Source organism: Takifugu flavidus, chromosome 7 (genome assembly GCF_003711565.1).
Source record: "Takifugu flavidus isolate HTHZ2018 chromosome 7, ASM371156v2, whole genome shotgun sequence".
Lineage (NCBI taxonomy): Eukaryota > Metazoa > Chordata > Actinopteri > Tetraodontiformes > Tetraodontidae > Takifugu > Takifugu flavidus.
The window spans coordinates 4,507,172-4,526,261 of NC_079526.1; the positions used below are offsets into that span (position 1 = coordinate 4,507,172).

Below are 19,090 nucleotides of genomic sequence, written 5' to 3' on the forward strand. Positions count from 1 at the left end.
TGACATTAACGCTGTCGAAGCTGAGTACACATCTCCCGGGCTCATTAATGGCTCCACCGATGACTCACGTTGCGTTCAATGTCTGACCTACGTCTGGGTTTAGTATACAAAGAAACACCAGCAAAGAAGAGGAGGAAAACAGGTTAAAAACCAGAGATGTGCGGGACTCTCATAGCAGTTAGAAGGCAAAGCTGGAATACTCAGCAGAGCGATTGCTTCCACGTGACAGTTGTCAAGGAGACCGAAACCCAGTTCATCTTTTACCATAAATCCTCTTTCCTGCAGCATATAGATCAGGCAGCAAAATGTTGCTTTTAATCAGAAATTGAACTGGCAGGGTTTTTTTTGCTTCCCTGCACTCATCTGCATCGCTCCATCCTCGCCGCTTCCATCCTCCCACGTCCTCCCACTTGTGAGCAAAAATTTAGCACATCACGGGTCTTCATACCCATCATTTGTTATCAAAGGGAGAGCCGTGCTGTAATAATAGAACCCAAAACGGTGCCATGCGTGTGAGTCATGCCGCTGGTGACGAACAGCTGGAGAAGAACCGAGAGGTTGAGCTTCTGGATCACCAACTCTGACCACAGGCGCCCCCTGCTGGGTGAGTGCGGCTGTCACCGCAGCAGAGGGAGCGCTGCGTTCACAGCGGGGGGCATCTCTGCCAGCATGACGGCTGTTATGGGGTTGGAGGTGCAGACACCACTCTGAGCTGCAGGCGCTCTTCCCTCAACACTTGGACTGATCCAACAGAAGAACCGCATTAAACCTGTTTCCTCTGAGCAAGTTTTAACCACATTTTACATAAATAGTTTGCTGAAAATCGTGTTCTCGGCGTTCATGTTCTGCCAGCTGGGTCCACAGGACAAAGAAATAGCTCGACACTTCTGTTTATTTGAAAATAGAATTTCTTCCATGATTTCACATTCTTATGGCTGTAACCATGTTTACAGTCTTGAATCTAATTTTTTACAGGACAAATGGAATCAATCTACAATGAAATATGAATTTAATTTATTTTTCAGGAATCAGGACGATGATTGCCCATAATTACCATCGCCAAGCAGATTATGTGGTAGCAATACATTTGTTTATTACCTGTTTATGTTGGCAAAAGAGCTTAGTTATGAAGTTAATTAGTTAATATGTATTTTCTGTTGATAATGGGCCATGGAAGAGCTCATTAAATGTTGATATTTTGGATTCTGAAGGGACTTTGATCATCCAAAGAGTAAAGCCGATGTACTTTGACTATAAAGCAACCTATTATATTGTGCAAATATACGTATATTCCATATACATCCTGAGGGTGAAGGTCATGTGCAGGAATAAGCTGCTTGGTGGAAGGCTGCACTCTTCCAGTGCCTTTTTCCTATAGTGGCAGCAGTTAGCAGACACCACCCACTAAATCAGTCTGCCGGACACCCGCTGATCACATGACCAACCCTGGACTCTGCCTCAAACGCCACAGGGCTTCCATTTAACTTCACGTTTCGCAAGCAGCCAACAAAAGGCGACGACACAGGGGCTTGGTTTTCCTTCGTTGTGCCTAATTTGACACAAACAAAAGCAGAAAGAGAGGGATCCTTATTGGAATTGCAAACTAGATTCAAACCAGTTGATGTGGATCGGATTTACCCCCAATATGAAGCGTTTGCAGCGTTGTTGAAAGCAGCGCTGGGGGAGCAACCTCCTGCTCTGACACGGAGTCCACCGTTACACTGACGACGCCATCTTGTCTGGAGACTGACAGGTGGAGTCGTGTGAACTTAAGAACTTCTGAACCTTCATTTGTGTGTTTTAAACATATTTACATACCTGTAACAGTGTGAAATTCACCATCGCAGAGGATTTCTGGTGTCACTGAGACACGGACGGCACTGGTGCCCTCTTTCATTTCAACGCCCACCTAGCGGAGGGTACAGTAGGTCAACCGCTGCGCTGCCGCCTGATTATTGTTAGCTCATAGCTTCACCTCTGTTTCATTCAGGAACACATTCAGGCTTGTCTTGTGGTTGTTAGCGTGGAAGAGGAGACCTGCCAGCCGGTGAGGGCGCAGCTCAAAGACCAACACAAACTGGGATCCAACGTAGAGGGGTCGGTCTGGAAGAGAGGAGCTCATTGTATCCACGGATGTGTTCACATCCTCCAGTAATGTGAAGTGTTTCCGAACCGGAGATGACGTAGCCCCCGTCGAAGTATGTGCCCATCTCTGCCGGTGTGTTGAAGCAGGGTGGAGTTTTGTGGCTCGCCTCGGGTTCCCGCAAAACTTCCTCGTTTATTTCGACATTCCTGATACATCCGATGATGCTGTTCGTGGGAACGTTGTGTCCCTGGTGAACAGCGCAGAGGACAAAGGGTTCTTGTCGTGTGCACATGTGGAAAAAGGTCTGCAGACGGGGAGTGAGGCAGGTTTTGCTACACACCTTTGTGTTTCTGGCTGGGTCTCCTCCCAGATAAACCAGGTCGTGCAGATCTAAAGAGGATCCCTCATCGTTGGCTAGGTGTCCATCCGTCACCCGAACACCATCAACCAGAAGATGAAAAGTGCTCTTCTCCACACTGAACTGAACCTGCACACATGAGGACTCCTCTGTCACGCAGATTTTATGTTATTTGGCTAAAGAAATGCTAAAATGTTGCAGGTGAAAGGTATTCTTGCCACAACGAAGTGATTAGCTCATCCAAAATCTTAATAAATTGAATTTTTGCTAGCTACCAAGTTAAATTCTTCATTTTACTGTGTTCTTGTGCCTTAGACTATGGTATTATCTCTTAGATTTTTTTAAAATTACGCACTCAACCCCCCCATCTATAGATATTATTGAGTTAGTTAGCTCTTTTATGGAATCAAAAACTCAAAACTGATAGAAATGAAGAAAACATGGATGAGGGGAGTTTAGCAAATCCTGAATTACTCTGTGCCAGTTCCCATCATTGCTCCTCTGTTTGTGGTAGATGACTCTGTTTTGTCCGAGCGACATCCTGATCTTGCCGTTGGCAATGTACAGAGCGAGCAGGGGGACGGCCCCTGCTCCTGCGACGTGGAGGATCAGCCCTTTGGTGGACGTGGTCTTGATATCGAGGGAGAAGTGAGGCCTGTTGGATGTGGGGAACATCACAGTTGCCGTTAATATGACTGATAAAAGCAGAAAATGACAGAAGTTCTGAGACTTAACCGCTTCACCTGTGGTTAAGGTTCTCCTCGGGGATGTAATGGAGCCAGCTGTCCTCAGAGAGCTGGTATTCCCGCTGGGGTTTACACCTGCTGCCAGCAGGAACCTGAATCTGACACAGCAGAGAAGTGACCTGCGGACCCTCTCGTTCAATAGGACTCCAAGAAATAAGAGCTCGTTTCACTCACAGCTGCATCTTCCTGGGGTCTTTTCCATCCGTGGGGGAGAACCAGACTGCACACACCAAGGATGACATCACCTCCCTCATGTGACAGCGAGCTTAGGTCAGCAGGCGTAAATGACCGGTCAGCTCTGCCTCAGTAGATTTGTTGTAAACAGTGATTATAAGAAACGTATTGCGGTGAGAGCAAGGATATTCAAAACGCAGGTGAAAGGTTCCAGACCTCCCCGTGTAGAGGTTAGAGATGCATCCTGTGAATTTCCCTCCGTTTTGTCTCATCCGTCTGTTGCCGGGTGACTGATTCTGAGTCACTTTGATGTTGTCGATCCTGAGCTCCAACCTGGGAAACATCACACCAGGCTCATTTGTGACATTTTAATCAGCATCGGCCCACGGAGGGTGACATAATCTCACCCTGTCGAGCTCCTCGATGTAAACAAATAGTGCCATCCTCCATCATTGCACCTCCTGTCTGATCTCAGTGTATAATTATCACTTGTGACCACAGCATAACCGTCGGCCAGGGACAGCTGGAAGTGGTGGCCCGAAGCCTTCGGAACCATCAGAGGGAAGCAAAGGATCCATTTAGACTTTGAATTGTCGGCTAAAGCTCCAAATGCGGAGTGCAAGGTTCACCTGAGATCCACTCCTGATCAGAGTTCCATATCTGTGCGTGCTCCTGAAGCCCACGGAGACCCGGAGAGGCTGATGATCCTGGAGAAACAGGGGATCCACAGACAGAGGAGCACGCACCGTCGCTGAACGGACACCCTGGAGAGGAAAAGATTAATGTTGAAAGGATTTTGACCTGGATCTGTCCTGTGACCAGGAGCCCCTGGGCTGATGCTCACTGGGGCACCCATTCCTGAGAGAGTGTATACTCAGTATTTGGACTCTGTCACGCTCCTGTAGGTCATTTCACCTTTGAGAGGGTTCTACATCTTCCTCAGAGTCCATCTGGGTTGAGTTAAAAGGATCGGCCGTGAACATTCTTGTGAGAGAACAACCCATGAAAAGCAGCACAAGGGTTCCAAAACCTCATCTGAAGGACTCCCATGCTATCCTGATTTTAATGTGTCTTTCACTCACATTTTCATTGGTCCACTCTGCTAAAGAACCAAGTATTGGTGCAGAACTGCAGCAGTGGTTGTCGGTCTGAGATTTTCTCCGTCTCCTCTCAGGATCTGGATCTTTGGTTGACTTCGTTACCTCTCTGACCAAGACGCTTCTCCCACAACTGTTCGGTTTGTTCAGACAACTGTAGGAAGAGTCCTACTTGACCCAAACACTCCATTAAGCTCTTATTATTTAGACTGATGTGTAACTTAAAACTCAGGTCCAATCCATTATATACAACATAGAGGGAGTCCAATGAAGATGCAGAACCATCTCAAGGCTGAACAAACAGAACTAAATGCCATATGAATGATCAACATGAGTGTGACAGCAAAGAATGTGACTATTTATGTTTTTGCTTATTTTTTTTGTTTTGGGATGGATGGTTTTGGGATGTTTTCCCTCCCCACTATAAGTTAAGTCAGATTTTAGTTGTGTTAGGAGTCCCGAGTGTTTTCCCTCTCCCCCTCCCCATCTGTGTCTTGTCCGTTTCCCTTGTTTGTCTGTTTTCAGGCTGGGCGGAGCGGCTTCCAGACTCTCCCCCGTTGGGCGATCAAAGCACACCTGAGACTGATCTCCAGTCAATCATCCCTGTGTTATATCTACCTGTGTTAAAAAGTTCGTTGTTAACCCCCTGTGGTACAGCCTGGCTCCTAAAACGCTCTTTGCAAGTTTGTTTCCTCAAACCTGTTTCCAGTCTGGAACTAATCGTTCGTCTTTCCTGCAGGTCGCCTCTCGGATGCCTGCTCCCGTCTGACTGTGTTTGTCTTTCACCTGCACCCTTTGGCTCTGTTCTGAACTTGGACCTCAGTAAACTTGATTTCAGCCTCACGCTATCGTGCGTGTCTGCATTTGGGGTCCTGATTCGTGTCCGCAGATCATAACAAGTTGTTTTTAGGTGTTGTGCTGTCCTGTTCTGGATGATTGACAGCTGCTTTTCTATGGAATCGAATCACAGCCCAAAAGTTTCTTCATTTGGAAACAAAATTCTATTCAATCAAAAACCAACATTTAAAACCACAATGTTGGGTTTGGATGCTGAAATCCAACCAGATGTTGCAATTGTTTTCAGTCTCAAGATTCACATTTTGTTTTCTGACACTTCCTGGATCAAACTTGATGCTTTTGTACAGGCAATAAGTCAGGAACCAGATTACCAGCAGTGAGACGGGACATCCGGCAGCCACGCCCAGCGTCTCTCCGTACTCGACGCTCTCTCCGTTTGCAGTCACGTGACCCACACACCCCCTCAGCGGTGGAGACGTGATGTTGTGTCTGAGATATACAAGCGCATTGATACATAACAGCAACAGCAGCCTGCTGAGATGGTGAGAATCCACTCCTCAGTGTGGTTACCTGTGTCTGAGTGACGCCGGCAGGCCTCCAATGTAATACCTCACGTAGCTTGTACCTTGGTTGTGTTCTGCTGAGATCTGATCCGGTCCGTAGTGGACAGTGAACGCATCATCCACGACGACTGCGAACTGTTGGTCCTGAGGGAGGACAGGACAGATCAGTTGAAAGGTGAATTCAGGAGGAATTTGAAGGGTGAATTCAGGAGGCCTGAGGGTGAACCTACGAAGAGAGACACTTGTCCAGCACTCTGGACTCGGAGCTCTTTACCCGCCTCCCGTCCTCGCAGCACCAGGAGGCCTCCCTCCAAAATCAGGCAGAAAAACGTCTCCTGTTAACATCCAAAGGACAGAAGCATGTTTAGCACGCTGGTAGACTGCTCTCATCAATAAACGTTTCAAAAGACACCAACTTTGTTTCCGATATAGAACAGCAGGGCATTTGTCTCTCGGCTCTTTGTGCGAAACTTGAAGATTCTTCTGTTCCTCTTGGGGTCCTTTATGAAGGCCACGCGATAACCTGTCCCATCATAGTAATCAGACTCCTCTGACCTGGGCATCCTAAAGAAAAAAGGCCGTCGTGGAGCAGTTGAATCCTGATCTCTACGGGTGCCTTTACTGACTGTCGAGTTTACCTCACAGCCAGATGTGTCGTCTCCATATTAACTGCACGTCGGTAGTTGAAGAGAGAGACGGGATTGTCATTTATGTAGGAAACTTTCATGGCTCCTCTGAATTTGGGATAATCCAACTCTGCCGGAGGCTACAACAAAACACGTCCGGAAAGTGTTCAAGTGCGCTTCATGATTTCAGCTTGATGACATCATCGGAACAAGGATAAATGATCTAAAATTGGAATGGCTCAAAGATATTTGAATTGATAAGGGAATATTTTCAATATTGTTATTTTTTTCGGTGGTCTAGAGATTTTTTTTTTAATGTGGTATTGTGTGGAGTGGTGGAGGACAAAGGAAGTTTTAGGTACTTTATCCCACTGGTTATTGTTCAGGTTCCATGATGTCACATTCTTGGTTTCCAATGCTCAGAAACCTTATATAAAGAGGAGGTCAGATACCTTAAAGTCTTCAGGATAGCCCCCCACATAGAGAACAAGACTATGGGGATCGAGCCCAAGAACACCCGAGGTCGTGTTTGGAAGGTTGCGTTTCGGGGAGAGCTGGACGGGCTGCTGCGAGGTGAAGTTCTTTGTGATGTGAACTTCAGCATCCTGGTAAACTCTGCAGAAGGTGATGAGACACAGGCATAATCTGAGGGTCAGATCTGGTGGAGGCGGGAGAAAATTAAAGTGGGTCACCTGTGGAAAACAACTCTGTCCATGTTAGAGGAGTCGGCACTGGCTTCTGTGATTTGGCTGGTTTCGACTTCATGGACCAACCCCCCTAATTTATAGACAAAGATCAGGACTTTGTGTCTCAAGGCCATCCCGATGTAGTCGCCAGAGGTCTGAAAAGGAAAAAAGACAGACAAAAAGCTCAAAACAAAGTCACACTGGAAAAATGGACATTTTTTATCTACTTAAAGATGTTCTTGCTCACGTTCCTGTTGCCCATATAGAAAACAAAGGCGTTTCCGTCCCTGTGTTTGTCCCGGCGTCTCTTACGCCTGGAGCGGTCCCCAGAGAGATGGCGATTCATAAGCAGATCAACAACAGTAAATGCTTTAATGTCTTCAAGGTTTCTGGGAGGAGGAAGCTCCACATGACCTTTTCCATTGAAGATTGTGGCAAAGGAGAGCTGAAAAAAGAAAGAAAAACAGAGGAGGTAGCATGAGGTAATGTTTTCTGCCTATCCATTATTTCTTTATAGATTTATTGTACATATTTTAAAAAAAAAAAAAAAAACGAACCCTATTAACAAGGTTTCTTGCCTCTTCTATGACATCCTTTATTTTCCTGATACTTTCTGTCATGTTTTTACCAACAGGGGGCGCTCTCTTGCTGAGTCCCTCAACATGTCTGACTTGGTCTTCCAACACAGGAAGATTTTGACTCAAATTCCGGCCTGGAATCAACGTTAAAGTTTTCAAAATCACCTGAATCAAACGAGGGTCCCGTTATTACGTCAATGCAACTATTTTTTCCATCAGAAGCACTTACACGCGTCCCCCGCCTCAGACAGTAAATAGTTGGAATCTCCGTTGGTCAAAGTTATCGCCTCCACTTCCTGGCTGATGTGGCGCAGTCTCTCTGTTACTATGGCGGCGGTGGAGGTTAGAACAGACGCAGCGGTTTTCGCGGACTCTATCAGGGCGGCTGTGTCGTCTGGAATTAAGAATAATGGCTCATGCTGCTGATCTGAATAATCAGTCAATAATAAACAGTCCTCCCACCTCTTCCGATGGATTTGAGATCATCATTCAGGATCGAGATGTTCCTGGCCAGTGAGTCCTGTTGTTTGTTGATCTCATCTTTCCAGGTCTTCACTGTATTTGACGCCACTACAAAATAAACAGTCAACCTAAGTTTAGAGCTCTCAATTGGAAACGCAATTGTGAGGTCTAAAAGCTAGGCCTGATGTGTCGATCTTTTGGTCTAGAGAACATTCAAATCTACGCACCGCCGATGTCTCGTTCAGTCTCACTGACATCCGTCCACAAACGCTTGGATTCATCTCTCAGTCTTCCAGTTGTGTTGACCAGATCTTCTGCTCTCATGACCTGATTTATTGTGAATTTGCAGAGGTCAAATCTCTCAGAAGCTGTAAGAATTGCCTCATCTTACCTCTAAGGTTTGACCTATGACCTCTGAGGACTGATTTGCTGCGCCCTCTGCCTCCTCTATTATGTTCCCTATGTTGCCATTGGGCCCGATACCCAGAGCATCGACGGTACTGCCGGTCACATTATCAAACACTCTGCAATGTCACACACAACAGGGAATATGAACAGTAACACAACTGTCTTCAAATTAAATTAAATGATATCAATTTATACACTCACTGCTGAATCTGTTCTACCACTCTGTGGAGTTCCTCTGCATGTTCTTCAGCCTCGGTGACCACATTCGCCTTCGCCATTATTGAGAAGATGCAGTTCAACCTGGTCAGGAGTTCAAGTTTGGCCCCGTGTGTCTGAGCCGCGTGGCTCTCGAAGTCCTGCAGTTCACACTCGTTAGCATACGCCTGATGTGCCAAAATGAGCAGTGAGGGGTTTCAACGTACTGTTTTAATGTTCCTCAATGTTGAAAGAACGTCTGAGACGTTACCCAGCAGGTCTCTAATGGTTTCAGATGCATGGAGGAGTCCGCCTTCCTCTCTTTGCAGCTGTGGGTGGAGACGCTGCACCACAGGGTACAACATCAGTGTGACTGTACTGTCAGTATGAACACACAGATCTGCAGTCACATCACCTCCACACGTCCCAGCACGGAAAGACTCCTGAGATTGAGGCCCAAAAGCCTGTCGGCCCTGTCTGCTGCATCTGCCAGCAGCTCAGACATCCACCTGAGAGACGACTCTGAGGCCATCAGAGAGTCTGAAGACTGCTTTAACATCATCTGAAGGTCTGCCGCAGTCGCCTTCCTGATCGTGTTCAACACTGTCACGATACAGAGATCCACAGTTTAACTTGGTCAGATTTGATTTGATTATTGTTGCCAAGCATTGTTTGCATGATTGTTATATCTAGTGAAAGACAACAAAACTGTTTTTTTTGTGTATCAACCTGTTAATATGTTTATTTTAGCTATAAAGTAAGCCATTTTTAAAAGATTTGGATGCTAATGGTATGCATGGTAACAGCTAACACTTATACATGGCATAAATCCCACATTTATATTTTTATCAGCAGAGTCTATTCGGACATGGAGCACCAGGATTCTGACTACCAGATAAGGCATTCAAATTAAATAAATTTAAAAAAAGAAAAAAAAAGAGGAACATTCTCTCCACTGAGCAACACTGAGCAGAATCCTGTTCTGGAGGGAAACCACTCACAGGTGTGGGCCTCCTCTTGCCCCCTGACAGCTTTGTCTCTCTGACTGATGCAGCGACTCTTCCTCACTTCCTGGATGATCTCCTGAGCTGCCTCCACCACCTTACTCTGTTCGGGCGGCGTCGGTGACGGGCCAGGTTTCACCTCTGGTAGCTGCTTTCTCAAACCTGTCATGGTAGAATGACAGAAACGCTCCCGTTAATGTTATGCGGTACTTTGAAACAGGTGGTTTTTACCTCATGTATGCTTTTTAATACAGCTCTGTCTGGTGAGCGGAGCTACCTTTTGCTCTCATTATGACCACTTCAGCTTGAGAGAGGAGATCTTCCATCTTTTCATTTATTTCATTCACCTTAACCGCGAGCCCCTTCAGATCTAAGGCAGCTCCGAATACCTGGACAGAGGAGAGGCTAATGCTCACTGGTTATAAGTTCATAGGAAGGTTTCACCATAAAATGAAACAGTGATTCATGTTCATGTTTCATATGATAATTTGAATGGTTCTTCTGAGGTTTGACTTCAAAAACTCACCTCTTCTCCTATTTTACTAACGTCGTCCGTGGTCACAGCAGCGTCTCCTTCCAGCTGTATCACCGTGGCATTCCGGAGTTTTATACTTGTGCTGAAGTTCCTGAGGAGAAGCTGAAACAACAGAACAGATGAAGAAGCATCATTGTGTAGAAAAATGCTGCTTCCTTTCCTAAGACTGTTATATCTACCTTGGTTACCTGTGTTACCGTCACCTTGGTTACCTGTGTTATATCTACCTTGGTTACCTGTGTTACTATCACCTTGGTTACCTGTGTTATATCTACCTTGGTTACCTGTGTTACTATCACCTTGGTTACCTGTGTTATATCTACCTTGGTTACCTGTGTTACCGTCACCTTGGTTACCTGTGTTATATCTACCTTGGTTATGTGTGTTACTATCACCTTGGTTACCTGTGTTATATCTACCTTGGTTACCTGTGTTATATCTACCTTGGTTACCTGTGTTACCATCACCTTGGTTACCTGTTTTATAGCTACCTTGGTCACGTGTGTTACTATCACCTTGGTTACCTGTGTTATATCTACCTTGGTTACCTGTGTTACCGTCACCTTGGTTACCTGTGTTATATCTACCTTGGTTACCTGTGTTACTATCACCTTGGTTACCTGTGTTATATCTACCTTGGTTACCTGTTTTATAGCTACCTTGGTTACCTGTGTTATATCTACCTTGGTTACCTGTTTTAGAGCTACCTTGGTTACTTGTGTTATTATCACCTTGGTTACCTGTGTTATATCTACCTTGGTTACCCGTGTTACCGTCACCTTGGTTACCTGTGTTATATCTACCTTGGTTACCTGTGGTACTATCACCTTGGTTACCTGCGTTAGAGCTACCTTAGTTTCAGAGATGTGAGCTCCCAGGTGACTCAGCCTGGAGATGGAGTCTATGTCAGCAGAGATGTTCTGCAGCCGCTGCTTCACAGACACCAGGGCATCATCCCACTTTTCTGTTTCTACAAGCAGGGTGGAGATGCAGCTCTCACCACGGCAACCATCAACAGAGCCGCTGTCACCAGATGAAATGCATTCTTTTGAAAGACAAACATATTGAGCATCATAGAAAGTTTGTACCTCAATAACCTGCCTGTTAGACACAGAAAAATCCTCCTGCTGGATAAATTTACATTTAATAAAGATGATTTTTCTACTTGTGTCATATGTTATTACCTCCTGTTAAAGGATCACATATGCTCATGTTGTTGTCTTTACAGATGCATGGTTTACAGCTGCCTCCATCCTTCACCGGGTTACCATAGTAACCAAACGCACATCTTACAGAAACAACAGTAAACACAGGACACTCCTTGATTCCAGGACTGGAGTTCTTTCACGATGATAAGAAAAGTGGAAGGAAATGATCACCTCTCACAGTTGGCTCCGATGTAACCTCGCTTACACAAACACTCCATCACTCCTGATCCGATGTCCAGACAGGCCACAGCGAAGCTGCAGACAGACAGAATGAGCTTTTCCTGCGGATACATGACAACCAGAAAGAAGAAGAAGAAGAAGCAGACTTGTTCCTGGTGGAGGGGCACGGACAGGCCTGGCACGTCTGGTTCACCGCACCTCTATAATAACCCTCTTTACAGCGTTCACAGCGGTCACCGGTGGTGTCGAAGCGACAGTTCTGCAGGTCACAACAATCCTGTTAATAATCACTGATTCGATCCAAACATGTTTAATCTGCTGTGGTTGGCTGAAACTTTGGGGTCAGAGCTTCACCAAATCGGCACCTCAGCTCTGAGAGGACGATGAGGACATGAGTGAACCTTTGCTCTGTTGCTACTTTATCTGCACACCCACCAAGCAGTTCCCCGTGTCCCCGTCACACTCGCTGGAGAATCCGCTACAGCTGCAGGGAACACACCGATACCTGTAGGGACCCACCGGCTCTCTGTAGAAGCCAGGGCTGCACTTCTGTGGAGACGAAGACACATGTCAGCCCATCACGTCCCCGCACACACATCAACTGCTAAGAACAAAGCTTTTGGGTGTTTTTGATTTGGTGACATTAAAATTAAAATAAATCTGACTGTCGCAAGAATGGTCGGCGGTGGAAGAGACAGAGGGAGATGGAAGCTTCTTTCCCCAAGAATATATTTTTATTTTTCTATGTTTAAAAGTGTGCAAAACATTCCGTGCTCAGAGTATAACCAAAATACAAACACAAACTAAGCAAAACAATAACTAGAAAATACCAGTAGCTTCAAAGTTGCCAGGCTAAATAAATTCAATACCATAAAGACCCTGCACACTTCTACTCAGCCACAACTTCGACCCTTTCTCCATCATGCCAAACCCAAAAAGAACCACCCGTCTGGGCCTACTACAGGGCTTATATACCCCCCCCCCCCCCACACACACACACACAGATTAAACCAATTATCAAAATTATTATCACGCTAAATAATACATTTCTAAACTCAAAATAACAACTGAGAAGAACATACATAATATGCATACCTATCCAAAGGAAATTTCCACCACCAAAAACCACCCAGTGCATAGTACAATACATGTTCACCCTACCACAATGAAACACTAGGTGCAGTCTAGGTGTTGAGGGGGTCCGGTTTAGTGACCTCAGGATCGGGTCTCTGCTTTTTGCGGATGATGTGGTCCTGTTGGCGTCATCGGCCCGTGACCTCCAACTATCACTGGATCGGTTCGCCGCCGCATGTGAAGCGGCTGGGATGAAAATCAGCACCTCCATATCCGAGGCCATGGTTCTCAACCGGAAAAAGGTGGAGTGCCTTCTCTGGGTCAAGGAGGAGATCCTGCCTCAAGTGGAGGAGTTCAACTACCACGGGGTCTTGTTCACGAGTGAGGGAAGAATGGAGCAGGAGATCGACAGGCGGATCTGACCGGTCCGTAGTGGTGAAGAGAGATTTACCGGTCGATCTTCGTTCCTACCCTCACCTATGGTCATGAGCTTTGGGTAATGACCGAAAGAACAAGATCACGGGTACAAGCGGCCGAAATGAGCTTCCTCCGTAGGGTGGCTGGGCTCTCCCTTAGAGATAGGGTGAGAAGCTCTGCCATCCGGGAGGAGCTCGGAGTAGAGCTGCTGCTCCTCTGCGTTGAGAGGAGCCAGATGAGGTGGCTTGGGCATCTAGTTAGGATGCCCCCTGGACGCCTCCCTGGTGAGGTGTTCAGGGCATGTCCCTCCGGTAGGAGACCCCCGGGAAGACCCAGGACACGTTGGAGAGACTATGTCTCTCGACTGGCCTGGGAACGCCTGGGGATCCCCCCGGATGAGCTGGAGGAGGTAGCTGGGGAGAGGGAAGTCTGGGCTTCTCTTCTTAGGCTGCTGCCCCCGCGACCCGACCCCGGATAAGCGGTAGAGGATGGATGGATGGATGGACAATGAAACACCCCCGCTAAAATAGATTGTGCCGTAGCCCCCGCGAAACCCCTCCATAAATACAAACATTGAACAGTCCAACAGTTTCACCAAAACCAGGAAGTATGTCACGCGGGTGAGTCACTGAAATACTGATGCTTTTGATAAATGACAAACAAATAAACCTTGATGTTTTAAACAGCCATAGTGTATGTGTGATTCTTTGAGGATGTTGGGCAATGTTAAGCAGACGGAAGGTGTTACTGGGAGACAATATGAAGTGCATTGCTAACGCGAGTGGGAACAATTGTAACATAAATGCTGGTTGGCCAATCCGTGCATATCGGCTACAACGTAATCCCATGGGAGGCTATGGCAAAAAGTGGTGTGTGACATGCTTAAAACTAAGTAAACCAAACCACGGTATGGGAATGAAATGCAACACAGCGGAAGGTCAGCCACGATATTAAAATGTTGCCGGCAAATAGCTGCCTATTCGCTGTGCGCTTGTGTGAAGGAATGTGTGTGTGTGTGTGTGTGTGTGTGCGTGCACAAGCGGCACGGCTCACTCCGTGACACCACCCCCCCCCTTCTGAAAATGCCCCCTGTGGCATCCTAGAGAGGACGTCGGCAGTACAGTTTTCCCTGCTCTGTACAACACATCAAAATCAAATGGCTGTATAGCCAGGAACCACCTGCTGCTGTTTTAATAAAACAAAAAGAGGAGTGAGGACCTCAGTAGAGCTGCTTCATAGGTTTCAAAAACAGAGTTTCAGAGTACACAAACGCTGGTTTACCTGACCAGTAACCCCTGCTGTCTGGTTGCTGAACAAAGGATCACAGAACCTTCTCCCTCCATGTGTCTCCCGAGGGCTCTTCCTGTGCTGCTCGTACCTGAACTTTAACGATTGTTGTGCAGAGAGAGAACCTGGATGCAGGCAAAGCAGCCAGAGAGAAATGCGAAGCAGCGGAGCGAGCCGTTGCATTGTGGCCGATTCAGAGAGAGATAATCCTCCGGCTGCAGGTAAGATGTCAACCTTTGAGCTCTCCGACTGCAGACCAGCATGAAGGGAAACTGCGTAGATGAGCCTGACCCTGCACAAGGGTCAACGAGGCGTGGCTAAGAGTTCTGCCACGTTTCTGCTCCGCCGCTGCCAGTGAGACCGGGACTACTTTATCTCTGCGGAGGTTTCTTCATCTGCGCCGTCATAAAACGGCCTGCAAATGCAGGTCAAACACAGGTGATCTGACATCTGCAAACTCCTCATGCTCGCGTGTTCACTCCAAATCAGCCACCATGAAAGGTTGGAAAAGCATTTTATTACTTACAAATGAAAGTATGCCTCTGCAAGTAAAAAGTGGGGATTACATCATTTTACACTGTGACTCGAAACATAATGTTAAAGATTATAAATCAGGATAGTGTCCATCACAGGATTATTTCCAGGATGGTGACAGGACTTGTTATATTGCAAGGATTGCTTTTTGAAGATCCCTAAAGGTCAAAAAGGTCAAACTGATGAAGGCGTTTTCGCAGTATTCATAAACAGTATATCTTATATTTACTGTATACCAAATGTCTGTGGTTTATATGACAAAAAATAGGATTACAAAAACCAATAATGCTAATGCCAGCAAATTGCTGCATTTTCACAATAAAATCACGTCCTAATTTCAAAACATTATTTGAATGTCTCGGCCTGTGTGTTCTACGTCCCTGAGAGAAGTACCACAAACTGTGGCCCCAGCGAGAGTCAACGTTTCACAAGGGAGGAACCATGACGGGCCGCATCGCTGGGACCGAAGACGAAAGAGAAGACTCCGAATCACAGGATGGGGTACAGGGCGTAGCTGGCGATGCCGCACGGGTTCTTGCCGTCTCGAATGAGGCGCATGTACCCGCCTTCCCCCCAACTGGGCCCCCAACTGAAAAGAGTTTTAAAAAAAGACACGTTGAAGGAACTGCTGCTGACACGGGGCAGTCGTGGCTATGGTGCTTTTCCCCGGACCTGTTTTTGATGAGCCAGTAGTCCTGACCTCCCTCAGAACCGTAGCCGACCAGCAGCACCGCGTGGCTCAGATTGTTCGGGTTACAGTTGGACTCCTCGTATATTCCTGGGGAAGACAGTTATGGTCGATGCATAAAAACTAGGAGCTGTCAAACAGGAACAGGAAGTTGATTATTAATAGAACTAGGGTGGCCCAGAGGACCATCACCTTTAACCTTTCAGTAAATTTTAAACTTACCTGAGCTGTAGAACAGGAAGCTTGAGTGAGACGCATCGATGGCCACTGTGATGGGGCCGATAGTTGCCACGGCATCGGCCAGAGCCTGCTCATCTCCTTTGGGTATGAACCTGTAGTCTTTAATGTGCGCCACCGCAAGTCTGCTGTCATAGTAACAGGGCTGGGTGTCCTGTTGGGGGAAACACAGGACAGGAGGTGAAGAGAAGCGGCTGGCTGTGGCGATGAAGCGCCGGAGCCGTCCTCACCACTGAGGTGTACGGGTAGGTGATGGTGGACTCCAGGCCGTTGTTCACCACGTAGTCGTAGGCGTTGGCCATCCAGGCGCCGCTGCAGCCGTAGGTACCGTAAGACTTGGAACAGTCCACCAGGTTCTGCTCGCTCAAGGATATGAGCTGACCCGTCTTCTTGAATATTTGTCCCTCAATGGCTCCTGTAGTGCTGAAGGCCCAGCAAGAGCCGCAGTAACCCTGCCAACAAACATTTACATTACATTTTACAGGACTGGTCCCACATTAGAGGCATCCATCACAACTTTAGGACCCAGTCTTACCTGGTCTTTCACCTCGGTGACGTAACCCATCTGCCTGTAGTCGATAACCATCCCGTCAAATTTTTTAGCGCTGTTGCGGAGCTTTCGGGACGCGACCGTCTTTCCTCTCTTTGCCAACTGGGCGTCTATCATGGCACCTTGCAAAACCTGGAACTCTTGAGCTGTCTGGAACACGCAGGAGAGGTTACCACACAGGAGGTATGGATTAGTGAGAAGGATAATAGAAAATTTAGATGCTCCCTTTTCTGTGTTAAAGCTGAGAAAGCAGACAAATAAGCACCAGTTGTAATTTTATCTTTACAGAGATACAACCTTCAAACCAAACTGCATTCTTCAAACTCGACTCTTTGGCATCTTTATGTTTAACCTTTAACATGTTTTATAAAGCGCTGTTCAAAAATGATCTTTGAACAACAACTGACAGAAATAAGTCAATAACTATTTATTCATACACAGTTTGGAGCACTTTTTTCCTGAGTCTTTGACTTTCTTGGATCATCTAATTCAGAAGTTTTCAAAGTAAAGGGGAAAAAAAGTACAACTATGTAAAGATACTACTTAATGTTTGGTTTGGTAACTAAACTGTGACCTCGGGCTGATGTTCAGGCTTAAGGTCAACTGTTAAATTCTTTAACATCTATCTAAACTTTGGTTCTCACCAGATCTCCGTATTTATTCATGGCCATAGTAAAATGCTTGGAGCCCATTAAAAACCCCTGATTGTTGTCTTCAATCTGCTGCTTGTTCCCCTCCCAGATGACCTTCCTCTGCATGTCCTCCTGCACAACAAATGCAAACACATCCCCGTCCGTTAGGGTCAGCTGGGGCACATGCGGCGCTCGTGTCTCAGAGCTGATGTGTCTCACCATATCGTCATAGGAGATTCCGTTCATGCTCTTCCAGATATCCCAATCAGTCAGGATCGCCTCGTCCGAGTCTGAGGCCACCTGCTGAGGGAAGCACAGGAGGGCGAGGAGCAGGACTGCCGTCCGCAGGGAGGGGGCGCGAAGCCCTGCAAGAGGATCAGAGTTAGACCGCGAGTAGGACCTCCAGACCTTTAGTCTGGTGCAGCTGCTCTTCATCAAAGCCTTTTTTATGCAAACGCTTCTATGCACATCTACTTTGAAACTATTGCATATCGGCTATTTAAAATGTGAAAGTTTAGACGAATTGTCAGTTCAACTGGAAGTCTTCCAGCACAAAAGAAGGCCAGGTGCATTTAAAAATGTTACATTCATTTCAATATTAGTTCATTTGGTTTGTTAAATCCAACTCCATAATATTTTCAATCATCTAAGAATGACCATTATCTGATTGAACTCTAACTAAGTTGCACTTTCATGTAGAATTATTTTGTATTACAAAACAGGAATATCAAGCTAAAAGACTGCAATGTCTGTCAAATACAAGACAACTGTTTGCAAAGTGCAAAATGCACATTTTCCTGCTGATCCCCCAATACAATACTTAAAAAATATAAAATAAAACATCTGTACAAATGTTTTGTAGTTTGCCCGTCCAGCTTACCTGCATGGATGTGAGTCTGTTTAGTTCCCATGATGTGAGCGTGGTTCCAGACAGCCACAGACTCGCTCTCCTCCTCCCTTTTATAGCCTTGGAGCAGTCCATGCTTCCACTATACTTTACTGAATCCCTAAATCAACACTGTTGCAAGCACCTGAGAGGGACATTAGTCAACAAAAATAAGATGCTTACGCTACTCCTCCTCAGTAATGCCACCATTATCATCAAGAAAGAGCTAAAGCTGCAATATTGTGAATCTTGGCATGGAATTTTGTAATTAGCAATAATTCTTGACATTATACTTTATACACAAATGACTAAAATAAAACAGATTCGGGTGAAAGGTTTGTTTTGACTTTATTATCCAGCAATAAATCATGACTTATTATTGTATTTTTCTTTTTCTTATTACTGCATTTCCTAATTTTGAGCATTGTTCTCTGGTATTAGACGTTTTTAGCAAGGGATGAAATTGAGAAGTAATTGCAAGACTTGTTGATTTGTTTGAATCTGCAGAATAGTAAAAACATGGTATATACTGTTTGTTTATATTCTAAATCTACACATTTTCTAGTGGCATGAGGTGGTGGGGTGTACTATACAACTCCTTCAACTATGAGTGAGCTAACTCATTATAATATCGAATTTTGTCTTTTAAAACGTTTTCAACATCAGTACATCTGTTTACAGCATGCTGCAGATTTATTCTAATCTTTAACAAGTAGGCGACACTAATACTGCTTTCTATCAGCATAACTATATCTAAAATACTAAAAGTTGTTCAAAAAAGTTTTATTTAATTAGCAAAAAATAGATTCAATGATCACTTTTCTTACAAAAATGCATAAAGTGTTTTTATTATTATTAATCGTGGTAGTAATCATAATAGTAATAGTAGTAGTGTCATTGTTGTTGAATTTAAATTATTAAACGAAAATATCAAGAACGTGTTTCATAGAAGAAACACAAACAACAACAATCTGAAATCAGTAATGAAGAGAAATAATTGGCTGGTCGGACGTGAACGCAGCATCTGCATCAGCCGTGCTGAGCAGCGCCCCCCAGCGGCCACCTGGCGGCTCTCCGCGCA

The 19,090-nt window shown here is 45.7% G+C and overlaps 2 protein-coding genes and 1 long non-coding RNA gene across 6 annotated transcripts; 1 reads left to right on the top strand and 2 right to left on the bottom strand.

Annotated features, from left to right (window-relative positions):
* Positions 1-874: 874 nt before the first annotated feature.
* On the bottom strand, positions 875-14,801 carry lama3 (laminin, alpha 3). Of its 2 annotated transcripts, none has more exons than XM_057038180.1 (37): positions 14,477-14,801; positions 12,140-12,253; positions 11,851-11,963; positions 11,696-11,779; positions 11,501-11,604; positions 11,168-11,361; positions 10,308-10,418; positions 10,059-10,170; positions 9,779-9,943; positions 9,193-9,380; positions 9,005-9,121; positions 8,784-8,938; positions 8,566-8,698; positions 8,402-8,501; positions 8,175-8,282; positions 7,942-8,106; positions 7,692-7,846; positions 7,382-7,579; positions 7,141-7,289; positions 6,901-7,063; positions 6,461-6,588; positions 6,239-6,386; positions 6,053-6,157; positions 5,830-5,966; positions 5,631-5,748; positions 3,994-4,128; positions 3,772-3,908; positions 3,581-3,697; positions 3,365-3,488; positions 3,188-3,282; positions 2,919-3,099; positions 2,427-2,573; positions 2,174-2,333; positions 1,976-2,103; positions 1,819-1,909; positions 1,639-1,746; positions 875-1,549 (listed from the first exon to the last, which is right to left on the bottom strand). In XM_057038180.1, the coding sequence occupies exons 1-37, from the start codon at positions 14,663-14,665 to the stop codon at positions 1,410-1,412; spliced, it is 5,016 nt and encodes a 1,671-aa protein (XP_056894160.1). In that variant the 5' UTR covers positions 14,666-14,801; the 3' UTR covers positions 875-1,409. The 2 variants fall into 2 exon arrangements, with proteins under 2 accessions (XP_056894160.1, XP_056894159.1); XM_057038179.1 differs by having other exon boundaries at positions 3,188-3,288.
* On the top strand, positions 3,901-8,774 carry LOC130528627 (uncharacterized). 2 transcript variants are annotated; one of them, XR_008951339.1, is made up of 4 exons: positions 3,901-5,091; positions 5,201-5,801; positions 7,520-7,616; positions 7,769-8,774. It is a non-coding gene; the product is annotated as an uncharacterized LOC130528627 (long non-coding RNA). The 2 variants fall into 2 exon arrangements; XR_008951338.1 differs by having other exon boundaries at positions 3,901-5,801.
* Positions 14,802-14,979: 178 nt separating the features above from the next.
* On the bottom strand, positions 14,980-19,078 carry cts12 (cathepsin 12). 2 transcript variants are annotated; one of them, XM_057038189.1, is made up of 8 exons: positions 18,004-19,078; positions 17,343-17,488; positions 17,136-17,255; positions 16,477-16,641; positions 16,172-16,393; positions 15,927-16,095; positions 15,689-15,794; positions 14,980-15,605 (listed from the first exon to the last, which is right to left on the bottom strand). In XM_057038189.1, the coding sequence occupies exons 1-8, from the start codon at positions 18,032-18,034 to the stop codon at positions 15,506-15,508; spliced, it is 1,059 nt and encodes a 352-aa protein (XP_056894169.1). In that variant the 5' UTR covers positions 18,035-19,078; the 3' UTR covers positions 14,980-15,505. The 2 variants fall into 2 exon arrangements, with proteins under 2 accessions (XP_056894169.1, XP_056894168.1); XM_057038188.1 differs by having other exon boundaries at positions 17,343-19,078.
* Between the last annotated feature and the right edge of the window lie 12 nt (positions 19,079-19,090).